Raw genomic sequence first — 25653 nt, forward strand, 5'->3', positions numbered from 1 at the left:
GACATGATTGCAGAACATATGTAATTCGAAATATTTCCAAAATCAGATGTTTCGCTGCTAGATGGTGTTGATCTGGTGAACCCATGAACTAATGGTGATCTTGGTTTATAACAAAGTCCCTCTAAAATAATCTGTTTGTGTAGTCTTTGGTCATAATGTATAGAGTCAGGTCTAGTCATGGACAGACCTCAGAACTTAAAGGAATAATCAGAACTTATGCAAAGACAGCGGTAATATTTATTTATTTTACGATTTAAGCTTGAAACAATCTGAGCTCTACCAAAAATCATGTTACTGTCTATAGTATCTTAAAGGCGTACAGGCGCATTTAGCAAATATGATCAATTTTGCGACTAAGATTAAATTTACAGTCGAGGTTTAAAAAATGCTCTTGGTTCGTAAATGTCTCGTGCTTTTTTAAACTGAGTTTTCTTACAGTAACACAGCTCTGGCAAGTAAATACTTTCAGCATATGCTTCAAATCAGTGAATCAAATCACTTGGTTGATTCAGAGATTCGATTTCGCGAAGCTTCGTTCCTCTCATCACAAGTTGCAAGTGGTGTTAATCCACCATGTATGGACTTTCAGTCAGTTGAAAATTGATAGCCACAAGCACTTCTGATAGGAAGAGTGTATGGTAATCTGACTTGGCACATATTGGTGTATCGATGGAACATAAATGTAAACGTTAAACTAAAAGTCAACACATAAAACATATACAACATCAGTATTAAAACAATAAGAGACCTGAAATATTTCAGTTGGTGTGCAATGAATCTAAAATATATGAAAGTTTAATTTACATCATTACATTATGGAAAATAATGAACTTTTTCACAATATGCTAATTTTTTTAGAAGGACCTGTATATATAATTTTTAAGTTGGAAAGACTTTATTTTTTAATACAGTCTAAAAAGTCTTAAAACAAAAGCAAACAAAGCCGTGTCACTATCTCAGTTGGGTTTTAATTTATGCAGAGAAGGAACCGGAAGTACGTCGTCTGTTGTATCCGCACACATCCGCAGCAGACTTGTGTATGAATTAATGGATGTTTAAGCGGTTTCTGCACATATTGCAAGACGGCCTGGCTCGCAGGTCCAGTGCCTGTCCGCAATCCGCAGGAGTTTGAGTTTGGGTGAGCCTCAAAACGGAGCCGCCAGCAATATTCGTGCAACAATGAGCTCGGGGCAGCCGAGCGACAGCAAGGAGCCGCGCGCAGACCTGCTTCGCGAGGAGGAGGAGGAGGAGGAGGAGAGCGATGAAGACAGGTGCTCCAGCAGACCAACCTCTCCGCAGGCGGGCCGCGGGGGCGCCGGGACACAGGTCAGCTGGGAGCTCGAGGCGGCCACGGACGGCGGGACAGGCTCGGGGGACAGGGGCTCGAGCGCCGCAGACTCTCTGTTCGCGTGGATTTGCAAGAGGACAGTGCGCAGGGGGCCGTTTGTAGACCCCGCGCGAGATAATTTCCGTAACATGACACGGCTTTATTCGTCCATGAGCCCGGCTACGGATTCGGTGAACCTCAGTACACAAACCCACGGAGCTGTCTTCAACTTGGAGTACTCGCCAGACGGGTACGTTCAGTGTTGCCCCTTCGATCAAACCGTGTTTGAGTGTCTCGAGACTGAAGATCTTCTTTCGACTCTTCGACTTCTTTTCAACTTTTGACTACTTAGCATTAAAACAATAACTTTTAACAATTATTTCCAAATGTGTTTTGTATTAAAACATGTATAAGTGATGGAACAAATGCAAACTTTGAAAAACTTGCAGATACCTTAAGTTAGCTAGCAGTCAAGCAGTTTTAGAAGCATAAAAATCAGGAAAGTAATCAGTTCGTTTCAGGGAAGAAAAAAAAATACTGGTTAGATTATTAATGACAACAACTCTAAAGTCATGGGGAAAACACACACAAATGAATTATATTTCTGATCTTCAAACGGGGGTGCATCAGTTACAGTTTTAAGATCAGAAGTGCCATTAATTAAAGTTTTTTTTCTAAAAGACTATCATATCAATTAGTATTTAAATTTGTTTTTAGGTTTATTTATTATATATATATATATATATATATATATATATATATATATATATATATATATATATATATATATATAATATAAATGCCATAAACATGCCCAGAATAGAGAAAGTGGCAAATGTAAAAATGTTTAACTTGACACATTTTTTCTCTTAATCTCTTTTGCTCATTTCTCCAATTTGTTTGTTTTTTTTCCTCAAAGAAATATTTTCAGAATTTTTTGTCACACAAATAAATGTTCATTTCCTGTAATTTTTTTTTTAATTGCATGTGTGCAAAAAAAGTACAATTCCATAGTTATTGCACAATAATTAAATGCACATAGCCTGCAAATATTAAACTGATGACTTGATCAGTAAAATTTTCATACTCTTATCATTGTCTAAACTTGCTGTTGGCCCTTTACATGCAAAATGATCCATTCAATTATCTAAGTCTCCCAGACATGCGCATATATATTCCGTAAATGTCTTTGGCATGGAATGCTTGTGACGTGTGCTTGTGTGTGTAATATGGTATTGAATTTTCCCAGTAAATTTAAATGCTTGTCCATGTCAACAGTTCACCGTTTGGTTAAAAAGAAATGGACACATTTTGACCAGTACAGCTCTCACAAAAAAAAAAAAACTTAATTTAAATGACATTGGTGAATTTGCTGACACATAGGCTTTTGGAGGATGAATTAAATGTTTTGGGGGACTACATTTTGCAAACGCACATTAGAGTTGTGATGTAAACGGTTCTAAAAATTGCACTTGCAGTTTACAGAATGTAAAAAAAAATAATAATAATTAGCCAAAGCGATAATGAAATAAACTTTGTAATCAAATGTTTAATGTTATCGGTCTATTCTATATAATACACATTTATCCTTGATTTAAGCAAAACACTGTTGTTGTTGTTTTTTTACAATAGGATACATCTACCATAGAGAACATTTCTGTCCTAATTGACAAACACCTGTATAATTTTTTTTTCTAGGTCAGTTTTGACGGTTGCTTGTGAGCAGACAGAAGTGCTTTTGTTTGACCCGGTTTCTTCCAGACATATCAAAACACTGGTGGAGGCTCATGAGGACTGTGTAAACAACATAAGGTACATGTGCACACAATATATAATTGATCCAGTGTGCAGGAACCTCAGTTACATGAGTGAAAGCTCTTCTATATCAGTTTTAATGTAAGAACTATTTCATAACCATTTACATATTAAACAACAAGATTTGCACACTGCAAAATTTGCATGTCTTAGTTGCTTCTGTGATTCTTTTTGATACTTACACACACACTGAATGTCTGGCACAACCATTAAGCCCATGAGGATGACCAGTGTTGTCTAAGTATAAGTTTGTTTGGCTGTGTACTATTCAGGTTTCTCGACAACCGGCTGTTTGCGACCTGCTCTGATGACACCACCATTGCATTGTGGGATTTGCGTAAACTGAACTCGAAGGTTTGCTCATTGCATGGCCACGCCAGCTGGGTTAAGAACATAGAGTATGATACTCACACTCGCCTGCTGGTGACGTCAGGATTTGACGGAAATGTCATCACATGGGATACCAACAGGTAGGTTTTGTGTTTCCTAGCTGGCTTAAATGAAGGAATAGTTCACAAATAATTGACATTTGTTAAAACCCACAGGCCAATCCATAACGAAGTTTGTTTCTTCATCAGAACAGATTTAGAAAAATTTACACTACAGCATTTGCTCACCAGTGGATGCTGTGCAATGAATGGGTGCCGTCAGAATAAAAGTCTAAACTAAAAACACAAAGTGCAAGTCCACTATTTAAAATAATGCTTCCTCCACTAAATCCGTCCCCTGTTGTTCTCTCTCATCAGAATCCACCGACATATTTGTTTACAACTGTTTTGTAGAGTTTTTGTAGAGTTAAACTGTTTGATCTGTGTACGGTTTATTTCTCTCCTGATTCAGACGAGACCTTTTATTCACTGTAGAAAGCAATGAAATGGATGGAAGAATGTATTATATATATATATATATATAAATATATATATTTTAGTGCTGTCAAACAATTAATCGCATCAAAAATAAAAGGTTTTGTTTACATAATATATGTGTTTGTGGTGTGTATATTTATTATTTATAAAAAAATACACATGCATGTATATTTTATAATTTTTTTATGTTTGTACATTAAATATATCAATAAATATAATAATATAATACATTATATATATATTATATATATATATATATATATATATATATATATATATATATATATATATATATATATAAACATGAAAATATTTTCAAAATGTATACTGTATGTGTGTTTTTATATACAAAATAAACATTCACAGTACACACACACACACATATTATGTACACAAAATCTTTAACTTTGGATGTGATTAAACCTGATTAATCGTTTGACAGCACAATTTTTAATTTTTTTTGTGTACTAGTCTTTTAAGAGTAAGTGCATATACAAGTGGTTGTGTGCGACTGTGTGTCATTGCACTTGCTGTTTGTTTAGGTTCACAGAGGATGGCTGTCCGCACAAGAAGTTTTTCCACACACGCTATCTTATGCGAATGCGTCTGACTCCAGACTGCAGTAAGATGTTAATCTCCACCTCCTCTGGTTACCTGCTCATCTTACATGACCTTGATCTCACCCAGAGCCTTGAGGTCGGCAGCTACCGCATCCTACGGTCGCGCAGAGCTCCACTCAGCACAGGTACTTACAGAAAGCATAAACAAAGAACATACATGTGAATCTGAAAAGATGAATACTAAGCACTGAAATTATGGAGATTGCATGAAAATTGATTAGCATTCAAATGGTGAAATTTGCTATTGATGGGTAATTAACTACTGTGTAAAAACAGCTGTGCTGATTAATATTTTTGTGGAAGCAGTTATACATATTTTCATCCAGGATTTTGTAATGAATACAGTTCAAAAGAACAGCATTTCTTTTAAAAAGATCTACAACATTTAGCTTGTCCTCAGGAACTGGAATATAACGGAGACGGGAACTGGCGGACATTTAAATAAAAAATGTAATAATAAAATAAACACAAAAAAGCGTGACAGCCCCTCACGGATGACTGCCGCACACAAACAAAACCGTTCCAAACCTGTAAAAGCTTTTTTCATCTTCGGAACACAATTTAAGGTATTTTGGATGAAAACCTGGAGGCTTGTCCCATTGACTGTCCCAAGTAAGTTGTCAAGGTCCAGAAAAGTATGAAAAGCGTTGTCACAAAAGTCCATCTGCCATCACTGGTTCAATCTGAATTTTATGAAGCAACAAGAATACTTTTTGTACGTGAAGAAAACAAAAATAACAACTTTATTCAACAATTCCTCTCCTCTGTGTCTCTACACATCACCGTAGCACCATTTTAGAGAATATGAGTTGAACGCAGGCAGCTTATGCTCTTCTGTGTCGGCCATGCCACAAAGATTCATTTTCTATGTGTATTTTACGCTTTGATTTGAACGAAAACAGCACATCCTTGTGGTGCGGCTGACACAGAAGAGCATAAGATGCCCATAAGAGGAGACAAATTGTTTAATAAAGTCATTATGTTTGTTTTCTTTGTGTTCAAAAAGTATTCTCGTGGCTTCATAATACTACGGTTGAACCACTTATGGCAAATGGACTATTCTGATGCTTTTCATACTTTTCTGGACCTTGACAGTATATTTAACTTTTGCAGTCAATGGGACAGTCTCAAGCATCCCGGTTTTCATCCAAAATATCTTAAATTGTGTTCCGAAGACGAACAAAGCTTTTACAGGTTTGGAACGACATGGGGGCAAGTGAGTAATGACAATTTTAATTTTGGGGTGGACTACGCTTTAATTCAATTTTGAATGCTGCACAACCCTATTGAACACCATATGACACAGTGAACTACTGGTTAATTGTGTTGGGAATCCTGTGCTCATCGTCATCATTTTAAGATCAAGTCTCTTTTCTTTCAGAAGGTTCATCAGCAGGTTCTAGGTCAGGAGGTTCCCGTCACACCATTGACAGCAAAACCCATCCACACAGAGAGGGTAAGCCTTTAATATGTGAGGGTAAGAGTTTAATATGTTATGTACATTAGTACCAAATACTGTTTTTACTACAGAGTTTTCACTCCATTGTTCACCTTTTGTCTTTATCCAGGTCTGTCACCCAGAAACAGTCTGGAGGTTTTAACCCCGGAGATCCCGGGCGAGAGGGACCGTGGCAACTGCATCACCTCCTTGCAACTGCATCCCAAAGGCTGGGCCACATTGTTACGCTGCTCCAGCAACATGGACGACCAGGAGGTCAGTGCTGTAACCTAAACCTAAGAATTGTGGAGCATGTAAAAATGAATGAACAGTCTCATATCTGTCTTTCTCAGTGGACGTGTGTGTATGAGTTTCAAGAGGGAGCTCCGCCTCGACCTCCGGTGTCTCCTCGCTGCTCTCTGCGTCTCACACACTACATCGAGGAGGCTAATGTTGGACGGGGCTACATTAAGGAGCTGTGCTTCAGTCCCGACGGCCGGCTCATCTGCTCGCCGTACGGTTATGGCGTGCGCTTGCTGGCGTTCGATGAGCAGTGTGGCGAGCTGGCAGACTGCATGCCTGTGCGGACGGCTCTGCTGCGGGAGATTCGCTCCATCTACTCTCACAGCGATGTGGTGCTCACCTCCAAGTTCTCACCCACTCACTGTCAGTTCGCATCGGGCTGCCTTAGCGGACGCGTAGCTCTGTATCAACCACACTTTTAACTCATACAGATGCATTAGAATTTACACTGATTGCTGGACTATTTGGAAGAAGCTTCTGATTGGTCTAGGGGATAATGGGAGAACAAAACTACCTTGAACAGAGTGTGTGGTGGTGTTGTTGTTTTTTTTTGGTGCGTTTGAGGTCACACTGCATTTGAATGACCTTCTACAAGTTTGTCATTTTTAGATGTATTTGTTCTTTATGCTGTGTAAACGTAACGGAAGCAAAGCAAACAGCATTAGTTTTTCCTCCACAATAGAGGTTGAATGAGTCATGCGAGCGTTAGAGGATTATGGGAGAATTATCTTTTGGTTGCTCATCCATGCAGCACTGCAGTAACCGTTTAAGTCAATCATTTTCATGCAACTCTAAGCAGTTCAAGCAGACGGCAGTTTTTGCATTTTGCCAAACATTTTAGACTTTGCAATGCCATTTTCTTTTTCAGAAACATTTTTTTCTGGAAGTGCTTCACTTTTACTAATCGTTCGTTTTATTTTTGGACTGCTTGTCTGTAACAACACTAACTGAGGTCTTATTCATAGATTGGCAATACAGTATGTACCATGTACGTTTGAGTATTGGGATGAATAGGACTTCTGCCGATGGTGGACTGAATGGACTGGGAATTTTGTACCGTTCTGTTTTTCAAATGCTTCTGGCCTCTACATTGACAATCAGCAGTTCTGAAATGTTTAGATGCTCACATCAGTGGGGGCTTCGAACTCTAGACATGAGGACAATGGGAGGAGGCATGTTTGACTGTTGGATGAGTGTTTTATACAGATAAGTTTAGCTTTCTTAAAATGAAAAGGAAAAAAAAGAGGACAAAATCTGAACATTCTGCTTTTCTGAAACTAGTATTATTTGGTCATCCTTCTCAGTTATTAAAATATTGACCGCTCCTGAACATGGAATTTTAAAAGCAGAGGAACAGTGAAAGTTACCTTTATTCAACCACAATTTCATTTGATTCACTTTATTCATGTTAACAATATTAAGGATGCAGTGGTACAGATGGATTAAATAAAGAAACTTTTTCATATCTTTTGTTTGGTATGAGAAAGAAAAAAGTTTTGAAGCAAAAATGAGACGTGTATTAGCGTACCATAGACAGATTGATTGCACTGAATATGCCTTGGCGTCTGGAACCTTTAAACTGATTATTTAGGACCGGCATGACGTTTCAGGTCAAGCGCTGGATGGAGGAAAATGTCATTTTTTAAAACTCTGGTATTTCATCATCCACATACAAAAGGAAACATGTAGAATTTGGTTGATTATAAAACGGATCGTTCCGGTCCTTGATTCTGATTGCTTGGGCTGTATTCGAAGCTGTTGTAAATTACTCCACAAACATGCACCCCTTTTTTTCTGCTTCTGTGTGTTGCTCGGCCACCACTTTGTTGCAATCCCATCTGTTTCTGAGGAACTACATTGTTTAGCAGAATAACAGTGTTTTTATTAATATTATTACATTTGATTTGCTTTGTTTTATTTTGTGAAACCTTGCTATGTATATAAGGGATAAGCCCTGTGAAGCTGTGATTTACAGTGAATTTATAACAGCTAAGGGGTGTTAGGCACTCAGCTCCACGTCAACACCCCTTTAGCAGTTATCAATTGCTTGAAACCATGGCTTTTTGGGTCTTAATGCTTTCTTTACATATAGCAAAGGGTTTTAGATAATATATGCAATACCATTCATCGGTTTGGGATCATTAAGATTGTTAAAAATGTTTTTGAAAGAAATCTCTTATGCTCACAAGGCTGCAATTATCTGATCAGTAAAACAGAAATATTGTGAAATGTTACAATTTAAAGTGACTTGATGTTTTATCATTTTGATATATTTTTAAAATGTCATTTATGCAATTTCAAAGCTCATGTGATGTTTCAGCAGTCACTACTCCAGTCTTCATTGCCACATGATCCATCAGAAACTGTTCTAATAATATTTCTTATTATTATCAATGTTGAAAACAGTTGTGCTGCGGAATATTGTTTTTTGAGGAAACCATAATGCTTTTCAGGAATCTTTGATGAATAGAAATTTCAATAGAACAGCATTTATTGGAATCTTTGTAACATTATAAATGTCTTTACTGTCATTTATGATCAAATAATTGAATCCCTGCTTTATGAAACTATTCTTTTCCTTCAAAGAAAAAAAACAAATTACCCCAAACTTTTGAAAGGAATTGTATATAATAGTTTGAAAGCAGAAGTATGTAATATGACCTGGGTTGCTCAGGAAGTGTGAAATCCACAGATCTGAATTTTTTAATAAATTAAGTAATGTAAAATGTTTTAAAAACATAAATGCTAATTTAAAAAAAACTTTATTTTAATTTTCTTAAAACTATGCACGCACGCACACAGTGCCACAGAATAGCATAAATGCTACATTTTGATTCCAGACATCCAGCTCAGGCAGTTTTCCCTTTCTTCTTAATGAACTTTCAAATTTCCATGTGTGATTGCAAGAAATGTCACTAGCAGAATCCAGCATCTGTGGAGAAGAGTCCACAGCATTTACAGAGGAGCCTTTGCCAAGCACCTTTGGACACTTACACCAAGGCCTTGTGTGAAGCACAGCAGGAAGATGCTGGAAGATTCCTTCAGTGAGGAGTCAAAAAACTTGATGTGCACAAAATCTAGCTTCTCAGAAAAAAAAGAATGATGCCATCTCTTCATACTACAAAAACCTTAAGCACAGAATGCGGAACTTGCCCCCACATCATATACTGCCGCATTTCCTGCATGAGGTGGACAACATGCTACTTACTGACACTGAAAGGCTCCTGAAGCTTTACCCTGTAAATAACTGAAAGCAAATAACAGTTATCTATACTGAATGGTATACTGTATATTTTTTTCCAGTGTCAATCAAGCACTTTTTGTAGGCATTTTCTAAATGCATTATCAAAAACTATACAGCTAAGGTAAGCCATATATCTATAAAACAGGCTGATTACACTTATTAAATTGTTACTATATTTTTAACAATTAAAAGTGTGTATGTTATTCGACTTGCCACAATATAGAACTAGAATTTCAAGCTAGCTCAAGCACATTATTCAAAATTAAAGTACATCTACCTTAAACTTAAAATGCGTAGTATAAGCAAAAGAAAAGGTTTAATATTTTTTTAGCTTGCATACCTGTTGCCAAGAACCGCAGTGTAATCATGAAAGCCATTGTGAATAGCCTGCTGCTGGAGCTAGGTTTAGTCCGGCCAGCAGGGGGTGCTCATTCCCTGACTTGTATGGGTGCAAAATTCTATTCAGATTCAGATTCAGAATTCATGTTCTGCATTTAACCCATCCAAAGTGCACACACACACACACACACACAGCAGTGGGCAGCCATTTATGCTGCTTGCTCAAGGGTACCTCATTCATGGTTTTGCCAGCCCGAGACTCAAACCCACAACCTTAGGGTTAGGAGTAAAACTTTCTAATCATTAGGCCACAACTTCCCCAAAACCCAACTGTTGCACGCAGTAGGCAGAGTCTGGTTCTTCACTAAACCTAAGCAGGCCAGAGTATGGTCGGTACACTGGTGGGAGACCTTTTGTGAAAATGTAGCTTGCTGCATGATCACTCCCTGAAAAAATGACCCAGCATGCTATTAGCATTTCCTCTTAAGTTATTTACAATGGTGTACAATGATCCATTTGTAGATAAAACAGTCCAGGTAATTTTTACAAATAGGGTACAAAAACAGGTAGTCCATTACCTTTAATGACGATAATTACAATATAAATATAAAATCAAACTGCAATATACATATTTATATATTATATATAGACAGTGCTGCATGATTCTGGATAAACTGAGAAAAAGCAAAATAACATGTAATTCACTAGAGGCTGTGACAACATATTAATTGCTTCATTTTATTCAAAATTGTTTGCTTAATTTGAATGAATTATTGTGAAAAAATAAAAAAATTATTTGATGTCCTGATATGATGGTCAAAAGGTTAACAGTCACAGATGAATCATTGTCATTTAGAAATAAGATTGTGTTAGAAGTGTGAGTGTTTGAATCAAGATTGCAAACTTTTATCAATTAATCATGCAGCTCTAGTAGACAGTACCATTAAATTGATCATGTTAGATATGACAAGTTCTGATTTGCACAGATTTTTTTTTTAATTGAGCCGCACACTACCCTGAACTCTACAAGGCTGTTGCAGTAAGGTGAACAATGAAAAAAACATCAATCCAGATATCAGCTGTAGTATTTCATTGGTTCAGTAGACTTCCTAAAATAACATCAGACTATGTAATCATGCTGAAAAACAGAAGAGGGTAAATACAAATTATTGTTTTTCAACAACCGGTTCAGTGGACTGTAGGTCAAGTGCTGCAGCCTTGCATTCTTCTTTTAGGTCATGGGAACCTGAGGGTGACCGAAATGATCTCTTTTTCAGTTTTTTTATTTTTTATTATGGTTTTTATCTTGTGGAACAAACTGCATTTTTCAATTCTTAAGCATTGGGCATCCATTAAAAACATTATTATACTTTTATTGTCACATCTAAAAAGGGGTGTTACAGGACTCTTTCTGACACTCAGTTTTAATTTTCTAAGAAAACTGATGTTTTACAGCAAGATAGAGGTCCAAAAATGAAGAGACAAGCTCAAAACATCAGCTGTAGAGCCACATTGTTCTCTTGATCCTTTAAAATTATATTGAAGTCCATGTTGCAGAGTTTAGGGTTCACTTTTTCTTTCTTTTCCCTTTATTTGCTGAATTGGAGTCACCTCCATTCTGCTCTCGGACCCATTCTTTCTGAAGCTGCTGTAACAGTTCTTTTGTCAGTAGTCCGTCCTGCACCAACCTTGAGCTCAGTGAAGAGTCCGTCACACTGGGCTCTTTTCTTTGATTCTTTGACCCTCGCCCCCTCCTCAGTGACGATGTGTCTAAAACAGGAAGTCTTACAGAGGTAGCTGTTTCTGGAGAGGCGGACTGATCCTCGGTGGCACGGATCAGCCGTGTGATGTTACGCACGCCCACCTGGATGATTCCGTCCAGTTCCTTCTGAATATCACGGACCAGATTAGCATCTGGGAACATATCCATGAAGCGATAGCTGCGAGAGGGAAGCAGTCCAAGTGGTAAATCATGGGAAATGGGTTTCTTGTTAATTATTGCTCTCTGGTTGAATGCTACAATTTAAATAAATTGTTACAGATGGTTTGGGTTCAATCTTTTAGGGTTAAAAAAAAATACCTGAGCCAAAGGTAAAGATCTAGCACATCATGGACAGCCTCCAGATGAACAAGGTCCTTGATGTTTTTGGGAGGGGCCAGGGGCCAATTCACATGTCGACACACCCAGTTGAATGTCAGAGGCTCATCTCTGCTGAACTGTCTGGCAAACTACAGAGGACAGATGTTTACAGTATTACTTAACTAGATCAACGTTAATTTAAAATATACTATTATACAATTACTACTATACCAGAGCTCGCAAAATTGCTAGCCCTACGTCCCGTGGCTACTGTGTTTTCCAATCGGGCTACCAAAATGTATCACCGCCCTGCCCAACCGGCTATTTCGAATAGTGATATAAGATTGTGAACTTGATTCGGGTTGTTCACTCGCTTGTAGGGGTGAAATGGATCGTAGTTGATGCGTTGCACTTGTTTCGAAGTCTTGCTGATTTAAATATTTGTGTATTTTAAAACATTTGTGCACATTCACAGCTAGCGCGCTGATTTCTGCGCGCACAGAGAGACGCATTTCAGACAATGCCCGTACACAGACTTGATTCCTCTTTTGTATATCCTTGCTTCTGAATGAACACATACATACACAAAATGATCTCAAAATAAAATAATAATAATAATAGTCTTGTAAACACAGTCGGTAAAAAACCCCCCCCAAAAAAACAGTCGGTTATGTCTTAAGTGAACATACAGTGCAAAAATGTTTTTAAAAAAAATCACAAATTTAGCAAATTTAAGTTTAAAATTAAAATGAAACTGAAAATATAAAAATAAAAACTAAATTTAAAATAAACGGATATAGTATACAAATACAAAAAACTAAAATAACACTGCTAATATATTACTATTATTGTCATCATTGTTACTATACTGTATTGTTCATTTCAATTACACTTAACATAAATTTATACTTAATATATACAAATATTGTTCATTGTTATTTCATATTACTGCTTTATATTATGTTAACATATAGAACCTTATTGTAAAGTTTTACCAACTTATTAAATCATCTTCATTTTTATGAACTTTAACCAAGAAAATTATATATAAAGTAGACACTAAAAATTGATTTTTGTACTAAAATTTCTGTTTCTACTCTGGAACAAACAGGGTTCCTGCACCATTTGTCCAATGAATATTTATGAATTGTCCAGTTGTTGTTTTTTTGATTTCCATAATAGAACTTTATTCTTTTCCATGTTGTTTCTGGGCCTATACATTTTTCTGGAAGTAGTGCAGTGATGACATCTGCACAATTTTCACACCTTATTTCCACTGCATTAGAAGTAATTTCTTAACTAAACCAAATCAAATGACAAAATTGTCAATTAATCCTCTGTAATCCATTTTTTGCTGTGAACTATTCAGGTTTTGAGCTCACAAGTAGTAACGCTCACCTTGAGAAAGGATGTGCAAACGAAGGCCTGTTTCTTGTTAATAGGAGCCGTGCAGAACACGTAGCGTGAACGCAGATTCAGAGGGATGTGCTGAATCATATCCGCCAAGAATTTAAAGTCATCAATGTTGCAGACAAAGTAAAGTCCATCCACTTGCGCAAGACTCACAAATATATCCTGTGCAGAGGAATAGAAAGGACAGGGAGCATTTCAAATGAGCATGATTTAAAAGTCAGTGAAATAATTCTGTGATGATGTTGAATATTTAGACCTACAATGAGGTTTGAGAGAGTCGCTTGGGGAAGATGGTAGGCAAACATCTCTATCTGCTCTGCTGTGGGGTGTAATCCTGCTGTCTGAGACCAGGAGTAGATGAGAAATCAACAAATAATAAAACCTTTTTCCAAACAAAATATCTACTTTTATTATTCCTACCTCAATAGGGTCAACAGGCTTTCCCAAGATCTCCTTTAAAACAGTTAAGTCGTCCCTTTGCATAGTAGTGACTTCCCCCTCTTTAAACACAGAGCTGAAGCGTCCTGCTCGGCCAGCGATCTGCAGCGCCTGTGAGGTCGAAATAGTGTCCAGCTCCCTCTCCCCCTTCTCATTCACACTGGGTTTCACCAGAGAGTTAAAGATGATTCTCCTAATACTCCTAAAGGAAGCAAAGTGTATTCTTGAATACATCAAATCACTGTTGTGCAAAATATGCTGTTATTAGTGCAGTTACACAAAAGGCTGAATGTAATGCAAAAGAAAATGTAAAATATTTTATAATTGGCAAAGCAGTCAAAAGTATAGATTCAATTCATTGTTTCTCGGACAGGAGGCTGGGTGCCACAAGGGGACGACCTAAGGGCAGCAACTTAGTATTTAAAATTAAGAAATAATTATTAACATATTACAATAACTATACAGTCACTTGTCTGCTATAACATTAAAATCTAAATTAAAATGCTAAAAAAAAAAAAAATCATATTTTGTTTGTATTTTCTCAATTGAAAACCTTGAAACTTCTGGAATCACAAAATGAACTGTTAATTTAATATATTAATACTATAGTTTTTTTCTTTTCTTTTGTTATATTAACAGTATAAAGTACTATATCTCCACCAGTATGGAAGGCCTATGGATCAAAAAGTTTGAGAACCACTGATTTAATTCTCAGGGTCAAAAAAAGTTACTTACAGATTCAGCCCCATTCCAATTGCATCTGTGGCAACGAGGATTTTGCAAGGGTCATCTGGATCATTAAACTTTTTTGCTTGAGCCAACTTGGTGCCTGTTGATCAGTCAAAACGTAAGATAAAATTTAAAAGCAAAATATTGTGATGTAATGACAGGGTCGACAATGTGATATTAATACAGTAATTCAATAAACTAGAACCAGATCATAAATAAACCATGTGGATGATTTCTCTTATGACACATCTGAACAAACCGACTCAAGGACTCTCACCAGGAGGCAGGCTGCCATAAATGACGGCACACTCCAGGCCACGGACTTCTATCTGTCGGCTGATTGAGTAGATGTCATTTTTGTTGAAGCACACGATACAGTCGCCGGGCTTCAGGTTATCTAACGATTCCACTGCATGGTTCGAGACTGAAAAGGGGGTCAGCCTCTTATAATTATGTACCTTAAAGATAAAAACACATTTATGTCACACTAAAGGCCTCAGCATCTCATATCATCAAGCAAAAAACTAAATATTTGATAATCAAAACAATATACATATAGCAGGCATCAAAATAATAAAAAAAGGCAAAGGCAAAAAAAAATATTAATGACAAGTCAACCATTTTTATTAAGCACTGCTGAGACTCACCTCGACCTCTTCACCAGTGGTGTACATGAGTTCAGTGACAAAGTCAACTGCTGCAGCTTCTCCACACACATGGATCTCCTCAGCACACAAGCCTACTCAGAAACAGGAAATTAATAAAGTAGAAATTAGAAAGGAATCTACATGTTATTAATAACAAGAAATTAATTGTTAAGATCCGTGAGCACAGTCCAAACAAGAAAATAAGTGATTCATAAGCTAATAAGTGATTAAATGCTTTCATTAATTAATATTGATATAAAGGTTTAGACGAAAGGCACTAAACTTTTTCTTAGTTAATTACACAAATTTGCTTAGTGACTAAGAAATGTTTTTCTTTCTTTTTTTTAGTTCCTAAAGCAGTTTTTTTTTTCCTTGTTGAAAAAAATAAGAAATAATTACATTTAAATCCCCAAAAGATTCATCTTCTCCCAAATATTTGAACCCTACTGTATGTGTAAATAAACACTGTTCCAACTCACCAAGAAGAGCTCTCGTCCAAGCCCATCCTCTGGCAGGATCTTTGATCATTTGAATCTCATCAATGACAGCCACTTCATCTAAACAAAACATTAATCATGTGTTTAAGTTATATGGTATACTTCCATAAGCTCAAAAGGTAGCTTTACAGTCAATATACAATTAAAGAACATAAGTAAAAAAAAATAAAAATTAAAGCTGCAAGCAGCGATGAACGGGCCCTCGCACCCGGGCTCACCGGCAGCGAGTGGCTTTAGTTAATAGGTGAACGGTGAGAAATATGCGTTTAAACTCATAAATATAAGTAGAATATATCAATGTTTATTCCATATATGTGCAAATCTTCCTGTTGCCAGCAGGTGGCGCTATCATTATAATGGAAAATTGGCCTTCAGATGTGTTCAGGGCAGGACTTTTATCGAACATGTGAGGTTTGGGGAGGATTGGACATTTTATGCCTGAGTTACAACAACATCCTATTTCATGGCGAAACAATGAAATTTGTCAGGCCGCCATGGACACGCCCTTTAACGAAACCTCAAGATCTTCGCAATTTACGATCGCAAAAGGCTTTAGATTACACTGACCAAGTTTGGTGTTGATCTGAATAAATATCTAGGAGGAGTTCGTTAAAGTACAACCCCTGAAAATAGCCAAAACAACACTAATTTTGCAGAGAAAATTCCAAATAACTGACTTCCTGTTGGGATTCGGACTTCGTACCAAGAGACTTTTTCGTAGATATTGGTGTGTTACATGTGTGTACCGATTTTTGTACATGTACGTGAAACATAGCTCAAGGCGCACTCCGTTTAAAGTGTATACGCACTCCGTTGAAAGTGTATAGGTGGCGCTATTGAGCCATTTTGCCACACTCGATGGAATATTGGCCTTCAGATCTGTCCAGGCCAGGACCCTTATCACACAAGTGAAGTTTGGGCAAGATCGGACATTTTATGCCTGAGTTATAACATCTTTTATTCCCATGGCGAGACATTGAACTTCATCACGGCGCCATGGACACACCTTTTAACAAAAACTCAAGATCTTCACAACTAAACATCACACAGGTCTTTAGATTAGACTGACCACAAAAAAGACATTGATGTCATAAAATTTCTAGGAGTAGTTTGTCGCAGTGTAAAATATGTAACTTCCTGTTGCCAATAGGTGGCGCTATGACTATAACTGAATATTGGCATGTAGATCTGTTCAGGTCAAGAGTCTTATTCAACATGTGAAGTTTGGGGCAGATTGGACATTGTATGTCTGAGTTACAGCAACTTCCTTTTTCATGGCGAAACATCGAAATTTGTCAGGCCGCCATGGACCCGCCCTTTAACGAAACCTCAAGTCCTTCGCAATTTATTATCGCAAAGGGCTTTAGATTACACTGACCAAGTTTGGTGTTGATCTGAATAAATCTCTAGGAGGAGTTCGTTAAAGTACAACCCCTGAAAATGGCAAAAACAACAGCAATTTTGAAGGGAAAATTCAAAATAACTGACTTCCTGTTGGGATCCGGATTTCGTACCAAGAGACTTTTTTGTAGGTATTGGAGTGTTACATGTGTGTACCAATTTTTGTACATGTACGTGAAACATAGCTCGAGGCGCACTCCGTTGAAAGTGTATAGGTGGCGCTATAGAGCCATTCTGCCACACCCGGTGGAATATTGGCCTGAAGATCTGTTCAGGCCAGGACTCTTATCACACATGTGAAGTTTGGGGAAGATCGGACATCTTATGCCTGAGTTATAACATCTTTTATTCGCATGGCGAGACATCGAACTTCGTTGCGGCGCCATGAACAAGCCTTTTAACGAAAACTCAAGATCTTCACAACTGAACATCGCACAGGCCTTTAGATTAGACTGACCACAAAAAAGACATTGATGTCATAAAATTTCTAGGAGTAGTTCGTCGCAGCGTAAAATATGTCACTTCCTGTTGCCAATAGGTGGCGCTATGACTATAACTGAATATGGGCATGTCAATCTGTTCAGGTTCGGAGTCTCATCAAACATGTGAAGTTTGGGGCAGATTGGTCATTGTATGTGTGAGTTATAGCAACTTCATTTTTCATGGCGAATCATCGAAATTCGCCAGGCCGCCACGGACACGCCCTTCAACGAAAAGTCAGGATCTTCGCAATTTAACATCGCAAAGGCCTTTAGATTAGGCATACCAAATTTGGTGTTGATTTGAAGAACTCTCTAGGAGGAGTTCGTTAAAATACAACACATGGAAATGACCAAAATTACACAAAATATGCTCATAATATTAAAAATAACCGACTTCCTGTTGGGTTTAGAATTTCGCTCCAAGAGTCTTTTTTGTAGGTATTGGTGTGTTACATATGTGTGCCAATTTTCGTGCATGTACGTGAAACATAGCTGGAAGGCTGTTGATTTTCTTGGTATAGGTGGCGCTGTCGAGCCATTTTGCCACACCCTCTTCTGAATCCTATATCAGACGAAAATTTTCACCAGGTTTGACGAGTGTGCAAAGTTTCATGACTTTTTGAGCATGTTAAAGCCCTCAAAAATGCGATTCATTCGGGAGAAGAAGAAGAAGAATAATAATAAATATAGCTGCAAGCAGCGATGGCGGGCTCAAGCCACCAGTGCCATCGCCACCCCGGTGGCATCAGGTAAACTGTGCCCAGCGGGCACATGCATTCACAATATCCCTCTGGCAGTGAGGTTTTAAAGGATATGGCAGTTAAAGGGTTAATCCGAATCATCTAGACTTTAAAATCACATTCACAGAACAATATATATATATATATATAACTTTAGTAACACTTTACAATAAGATTCCATTCATAAACATTATGTTAACATGAACAATATTTATATAGCATTCATTCACGTCAGTTAATATGATAATAGGAGTAAGCAAGTTTAGAACACCTACAAACAAGAGTCCATGCAGACGGATGTAGATTCATAACTCTTAAATTCAGATAAATGTCATGTCATGTCACAGGATGTCATAGGTCAGTATCAAATGAGTTTGAAATTATTATTTGCAGCACAAATAAGGATTCTTAGGATGTTTTTAAATCCCTAAAACTGTCAGAAAAGGATAAGGCCTAAGATATTTCTTAAGCTGTAATGAAAGGGAAAAAAAACACCACCATTAGCAACAACAAAAACAATAAACATTTAAAATACAGATTTTTTCCCCCCCTGATGATTAAATAGATGATTAGGTCTCTCTCTCTCTCTCTCTCTCTCTCTCTCTCTGTCTCTCTCTGCCAGATAGCACCTCCCCTCCCTACAATCCACACACACTCTCAGTCACCAAAAATGCAGTCAGTCACCAACCCCCTCACACTCCCCCTCCCTCTTCCCCTCCCTTCCCTCACACAGACAGAGTGGCCAGAGTGAGATCATGTCAGTTAAGAAGTCTGACAGTTTTTAAATTTTCTGTTGTCCATTCAGTGTTGTAAAGTCGTGAAACTATGCATATTTCCTCGGAATGATTTGATCTCTGTATGAAAAAATGCTTTGAAATGTTTGGAAGCTGCAATTTAAAAATACAAGCCAATTAATGATTCCCTTTTTAGTTCTGTGTTTGTTTATTTTTATTTTTTTTATTTATTTTTTATTTTGGAAGATAACAGCCTTTAATCTCCTCAAAATAAATGTGCATATAAACTATGAACAATTTAATTATAGCTGTATTTATAAAATGCTTACTAAAATATTAATTTTGGGAGAAGGATATATAAAGAATGAACTGGCTATTTACTAATGCTTAGCTAGGAGTGCAGCTATTATGAAGTGTTACCAATGCATTTACTAATGTTAACAATTGAGACATTATTTTAAAGTGTTACCAAATCCTTAAATAATTTAAAAGTGTTTTGTTATGATTTCATTAACCTTTAAGCATTTGTGAAACAGTTCTGCTTACATCACAGCTTAGTATTCATCTGTGAGCTGAACAGTTTTACTGTTACATCCATGAGATTATGTAAATTCAAATAAATGTCATGTCACAGGGTGTCAGAGGTCAGTATCAAATTAATTTGAAATTATTATTTGCAGCTAAAATAAGTATTTTTAGAATTTTTTTAATCCCTGAAACTGTCAGAAAAGGATAAGGCCTAAGATATTTCTTAAGCTGTAATGAAAACAGCACAATTAGCAACAACAACAAAAAAATAACAATTTAAAATAATATTTTTTTCTGGTGATTAAAGAGATGTTTAAGTCCCTCTCTCTCTCCCTGTCTTGTCTGCCACTCACCTCACACCTCACACCTCTCCCCCACTCACACTCACACACACACACACACACACACACACACACACACACACACACACACACACACACAGTCAGCACACATACATTCCTCAAACAGAGTGACAGAGTGAGATCAGATGTCTGACAGTTTTTTAATTTTCTTTTAATCATACAGTGCTGTAAAGTCATGAAACTATGCATATTTCCTCAGAATCACTGGTTTTCTAAATGAAAAATGTTTTTTAAAGGTTTGGAAGCTGCAATTTAAAAATACAAGACGATTAATGTTTCACTTTTTACTGTTATTTCAAAAAATCACCACGACAAAACTGTTCAAACTATCCAAAATTCATTCGCAATTTAAGTTCCTCAATGTTTTTTCTTAATGTAGACAAAGTTTGGTGTGTATAGTGTACTTCCCCTGGGAGGAGTATGCATTAATTCACAAAAGAAAATTCCCAAAAATCCATATTCAAGTCAAAATAACCAACTTCCTGTTGGTCGTAGCTTATGACTGCGAATTAGAAAGTTGTCCGTCTTGATAAGAACAATTTATGTACCAAGTTTGGTGTCTGTAGCTAAAACTAACCCCCCCACTTTTGACAAAAGGTGGCGCTATAGAGTGCCTCTTCCACGCCCTTTTAAAAGCTTTTGCCATTGTCTAGCTATCTTTAATACTGATATCTGTTTCGAGTTTCATGTAAATCTGAGCTAGTTATCTGCCTAAAAATCACCAGAACAGAACATTCAAGTTTGACACGTTGCCATGGCAACACTATATTAGATATAAATATCCCCACAACAGATTTTCTTCGGCCGTGTTTTGTCATTATTCTGATGAAGTTTGAAGCAAATCAAGTAAAACTAAGATGCTGAATTCAAAGCGTTCTGAAAATGATTCACTTCCTGCTGCCAGTTGGTGGCGCTATAACTTTGACTCCTAATAGTCACATATATATGATCGGTATCATACAACGAACAAACCAATGAAGTTTGATCAAATTCAGCAAATGTATGTGGATGTTATTAGACATTTCCTGTTTCTCATTTCTCGCCATAATTTCAACGCCTCGCCACGGGCAAACCATTCGAGATATCAAAAATCTCTTCGCAATTTAGCATCCCCAATGTCTTGAGATCGTGTTCACCGAGTTTTGTGGTGAACGGGTGGAGTTCCTCAGAGGAGTATATCAAATTCCAGAGCATGTGTTTTTCATAAAACTCTAAATAGCCAACTTCCTGTTGGGCGGAGCTTATGACATGCAGTGTGAAAGTTGTTTGGTTTGATGAGTTATATATATGTACCAAGTTTCATATCTAAACGTGCAAGTATGCATGATATATGGCCCTCGGTACTACAGGGGGCGCTGTAGAGCCCCTGTGCCACGCCCGTGTATCAGACTCTGCCCGGCCCTAATGGCCGCAGGTTCCAAGGTGTGTGCCAATTTTCAAGAGTTTTTGAGCATGTTAAGGACCCCAAAAGCCCCCGAAACATTAGAAAAAAATTAGAAGAATAAAGAAAAAAAAAAAGAAAAAAAAAAATAATCCTAAGGAAAACAATAGGGCTCTCGCCCTCCAGGCTTGAGCCCTAATAAAAAACAAAGCAGATACAAGAGGGTCCTCGCACCTCGGTGCTCGGGCCCTAAAAATAACAAATATATCTGTTCTTTTTAATTATGCATTTTCATTACATTGCTTAAGATTACTATCAGTATTCAAAATAAACTCAGGTATTGAATTCTGGTTCAAACGATCTTGTTCTCTATACTCACATGGAGTTGTGACACTGCACATCTCTATGGTAGAGGCAATGTGGCCAGACGTTCTTCCTTCTGGATCAACAAATATTCTCTCTTCTCCTGTGACCAGATCACATGGCACTCCCTAATAGGAAACCATACATAGCGGCTCTAACGTTCACAACTAATGTGTAATTACATTAAAAAACAAAATAACCTAGTTTGAGGAATGAAACTCACTGCGTCATTACTCTTCTCATAGATTTCATGGGCCAGCAGCTTCAGTGGTCCACAGTAAACTCCAGACTTGGCTGCGAGGAATCTCTGGATTGCATGATAGGTCTTACCACTGTTGGTGGGTCCTGCATGAAAAACAATCTTTCTTTGAATAGCCCTGGCCTCTGGATACCTGTAACACACATTTATCATGTTAAGAAGATTCTATTGGTAAAAAAATATATATGTAAAAGTGTAATGAGTAATTCACAGTATTGTGGAAGAAATCTTTAGAAAGTGCAGATGAGAAATCTGTGGATGAAACTCTCAGTACCAGTTTGCTGGGACCCGTAGGTCACTGATCTTGCGTAAATCATCAATACAGTCCAACATAGGAAAAATCTGTTTGGCATGTCTCATAAAGTAAGGGAAAATGTCATCTATGTGACCTGGAATGAAAGAAAGGATTAAATGATAGATTTAGGGGTTTCTAATGGATATTGACAATTTATTCTAACTGACATAAATACTCACCAGCTCCACAACAGATGTCGTTAAGAATAATATGCAAGTCAGCATTTAGGGAGTTCATTTCCAGCACATATTTCCTAAAACTGACAAAAGCTTGATGAAAGAGACGAGCTGTTGAAGAACAAATATACAACAATCAGAAAAATGCATTGTAACAAACAAAATACAGTAGCATTCCTTACATACTTCTTATCTATGTGCACAGTTTTTAGATGTGCGTGTTGTTGTAATAACATAATATGATGGGTGTAGTTGGCAAATACAATGTTAATTATGTAAGATCATGTAGTAATAATCAGTCCATGATTCTTACCATCAAGCCCCTGGTCAGCAGCCAGTTTTTGCATCTCTTTTCTTTTGTAGAATCTATTCAGTACCTTCAGTAGTTCGCCTGTTAAAACGCATAAACAAACAACGATCAAACGTATTTCTGATTAATAGTTAACAGAATCGAGTATTATAATATTATCTGTATGATCACATCTAGTTTGGTTTCATATATGTTGAATGAGGTATATTTAAATACATTCACATGCAAATAATATGATCAGAACTTAAAGTGAATCATCTATAATCGATCATATACTAATAACATAACACTAATAAACACGGTCTGTACTTTTATCCAGCGGTTGCGTCAACTCCTCGCCGACTGCGCCGCTCGAGACTTCATCACTTCTGACGGTGAGCGGTACAAACAGTGATGTGTCCAGGGGTTTCGATGAACTGTATGAAGATGAATGTCTACTTGATAGATTTTCAAATGTCCTTCTTGTTGGATGCAGTGTAGTGTTGTTCGCTACAGCAGCTGTGCTAGCACAGACCCGGTATCGGATGTGAGACCGCGACAATAAGTAAACACAGCGATGTACCGACATTTTAAGCCTCCTGTTAAACGAGTGCAATTTATATTATAAACTTCATGTTAATAAACGGTTTAGTTGCAGCAACAGTACCAGCACCAGCACCTATGATGACAAGGAGGTCAAGCTCCTCTCAGTGACAACGTGCAGAAGGACCCGAGTCTATTGGTGCCCGAAGTAATGCCTGTGGTTTTTTGTGTGTTTTAATAAGATTTAGGGAACAAGGACCGTATTCACAAAAAAACATTTTAGTTTACCACTAAGAGCTCCTAAATATAGTCAAAAGTTTTAGCTAATAGTTTTCTCTTAAAACCTGGCCTTAAAACCTTTCTCTAAAAACTTTCTAAGCTAAGAGAAAGGGCGGGGTTGACCCAAGGGGCAAGGAACTCGACCGGAAGTTGAAGTCGGGTGGGGGCTGCCATCTTTTAGCAGAACTTCACTTGCGTTAGCATTCCCATTGACTCCCATTTCATTTTGGCGTCACTTTGACAGCGAATAACTTTACATCTGAGGCGTTTAAAGACTCTGTTTGTCCATTATTTATTTCTAAAGATACACGACAATGTATAAAGGGCTCCATTACCTTCTATGTTACATTATGGCCCCGTATAAACAGTTTTTGTAAAAAATAGGCTAACGATTGCGTCATTACCACTCGGCGCTCTGTCGCATTACCGTACAGACAGGAGGAGAAGCTCGCAGGCAACTAACTTAATATGGCGTACTGGCGTTACATTTTAAAATACTATACAAAATAATTAATCAGAATACTTACTCCTGCTCACTCACAACAAAGAACTCCCCGCTCGAGCTCGCCGTCTCTGCAAGATTAACGATGGCAGTTTGCACGCACAGCTACTAGAAGATTTACATCTGTCAGACAGGTTGCTGACGTCGTCAAGCTTCGTTTGAGTCTGCGCGTCAGAAACGGAAGTGCTAAAAAACGCTAAAACTGGGCTTCATTTGTCTCAATTCAGTTCCAATGGGGTCGCTGTGTCCATTTCTTTTACTGTCTATGGGTTGACCGTGTTGCTTTGGATGATGTCAGCGAGCTTATTAACCATGCACACAGTGATTGGCTGATAGGGGAGTCGGGGGGGTCTCTGTCAGAGATTTATTGATAGAAATGTTGCCGCATTCAAATAAAGAGTTTTAAATTCTGGTTAATTGTCTCTAATTAAACAAGTTTATGTTCTGAATATGCATATAAACAACCTTTTAATTAACAGAGTAGAATAATCATGGCTGGACACAAAACTGGACACAAGCTCAACTGATACTTCTTGCCCAACTGGTTAATGAAAACAAGGACATAATCAAAGGAGGATTTAGAGTTGGGATGACCTCAAAAACCAAAGGCTAAACCTTTTTAAAAGGTCATTATCATCAAATGTTTCTAAAGGCCTACAATCCAGAGGCAGATTTGAGAAAGATCCTAACAGCCATTTTAGGATAGTTTGTGGCTTGGTTTTAGTGGCTTAAGAGTCCTCTTAACTACTCCTAACCTTTCACAGATTTAGGAGCTAGTTTCAGAGCTAAAACGCTTTGTGAAATACTCTAAGAGCATAAATTTAGGAGTCCTAAATTTAGGATTCACATGCCCTTTTTTTGTAAGATTTTCTACTAAATCGGTGAGCTATGAGCTACTTTTAGTCTTAGATGTTTTGTGAATATGGTCCCTGGGCCCGTATGTAAAACTTCTCAGATATGCTCTTAAGAATAGTCTTAAGCTTTAACTTAAGTGTCAACAAATTCTTAATAAAAAGTAGGACTTTTCTAAGAGTATGAGACTTTAATAAAGAAGATAAAAGCCACTTTCAGCAAAGTCTAAGACTGAGGTGACACTTAAGTGTTGTGAACTAAGGACCACATGATGTCAACACCAAATGGCTGACCTCGACCTCTGAATTAGCCAATAGAGAGCCTGCTCATGTGAAGTCACAGCAGTACAACACCAGTCATTTAATGTAACTACAATAAAATAATTTAACTAAGATACTGAAATATTTTAATATATATTCATTTATTTAAAAAATGCTTTATATTGTGTAAAATTTTCACAAATGTTTACTGATGCTTTGAAATAGTTTTCTGTTGGCATGGTTCCTCGTTTACATTTGGAGCACTGATGAGAACATGAACTCTATCAAAATGGCTCCAACAACTCCAGGAAAGCCCACAATCATCATAAAAGTGGCTTGTTTTTACAGCATGGTTTGACAGTTAGTTGGAATGTCAAAGAACTGCCATATAGTATTGGCCAAAAGTGATGCCAGCCTAGGAAAAAAAATAAAAAAATAAAAAAAAGATTTT

The 25653-nt window shown here is 37.3% G+C and overlaps 2 protein-coding genes across 6 annotated transcripts; one reads left to right on the plus strand and one right to left on the minus strand.

Annotated features, from left to right (window-relative positions):
* The first annotated feature begins 969 nt into the window (after positions 1-969).
* Positions 970-7834, plus strand: LOC113078211 (DDB1- and CUL4-associated factor 10-like). Of its 4 annotated transcripts, none has more exons than XM_026250518.1 (7): positions 970-1577; positions 3026-3139; positions 3415-3612; positions 4551-4753; positions 6013-6105; positions 6197-6342; positions 6420-7834. In XM_026250518.1, the coding sequence occupies exons 1-7, from the start codon at positions 1180-1182 to the stop codon at positions 6789-6791; spliced, it is 1524 nt and encodes a 507-aa protein (XP_026106303.1). In that variant the 5' UTR covers positions 970-1179; the 3' UTR covers positions 6792-7834. The 4 variants fall into 4 exon arrangements, with proteins under 4 accessions (XP_026106303.1, XP_026106305.1, XP_026106302.1 ...); XM_026250520.1 differs by having other exon boundaries at positions 6013-6084; XM_026250517.1 differs by having other exon boundaries at positions 971-1577; positions 6010-6105.
* A 3196-nt stretch (positions 7835-11030) lies between these two features.
* LOC113078212 (ATP-dependent RNA helicase SUPV3L1, mitochondrial) lies at positions 11031-23507 on the minus strand. 2 transcript variants are annotated; one of them, XM_026250521.1, is made up of 15 exons: positions 23097-23507; positions 22791-22868; positions 22481-22588; positions 22281-22395; positions 21971-22139; positions 21764-21875; positions 15739-15816; positions 15260-15351; positions 14890-15070; positions 14619-14712; positions 13866-14085; positions 13706-13786; positions 13431-13607; positions 12033-12181; positions 11031-11892 (listed from the first exon to the last, which is right to left on the minus strand). In XM_026250521.1, exons 1-15 carry the CDS (start codon positions 23353-23355, stop codon positions 11520-11522), a joined length of 2286 nt encoding a protein of 761 aa, XP_026106306.1. In that variant the 5' UTR covers positions 23356-23507; the 3' UTR covers positions 11031-11519. The 2 variants fall into 2 exon arrangements, with proteins under 2 accessions (XP_026106306.1, XP_026106307.1); XM_026250522.1 differs by lacking the exon at positions 13706-13786.
* Positions 23508-25653: the final 2146 nt, after the last annotated feature.

Source organism: Carassius auratus, unplaced genomic scaffold (assembly GCF_003368295.1).
Source record: "Carassius auratus strain Wakin unplaced genomic scaffold, ASM336829v1 scaf_tig00024665, whole genome shotgun sequence".
In the NCBI taxonomy this organism is placed as follows: domain Eukaryota; kingdom Metazoa; phylum Chordata; class Actinopteri; order Cypriniformes; family Cyprinidae; genus Carassius; species Carassius auratus.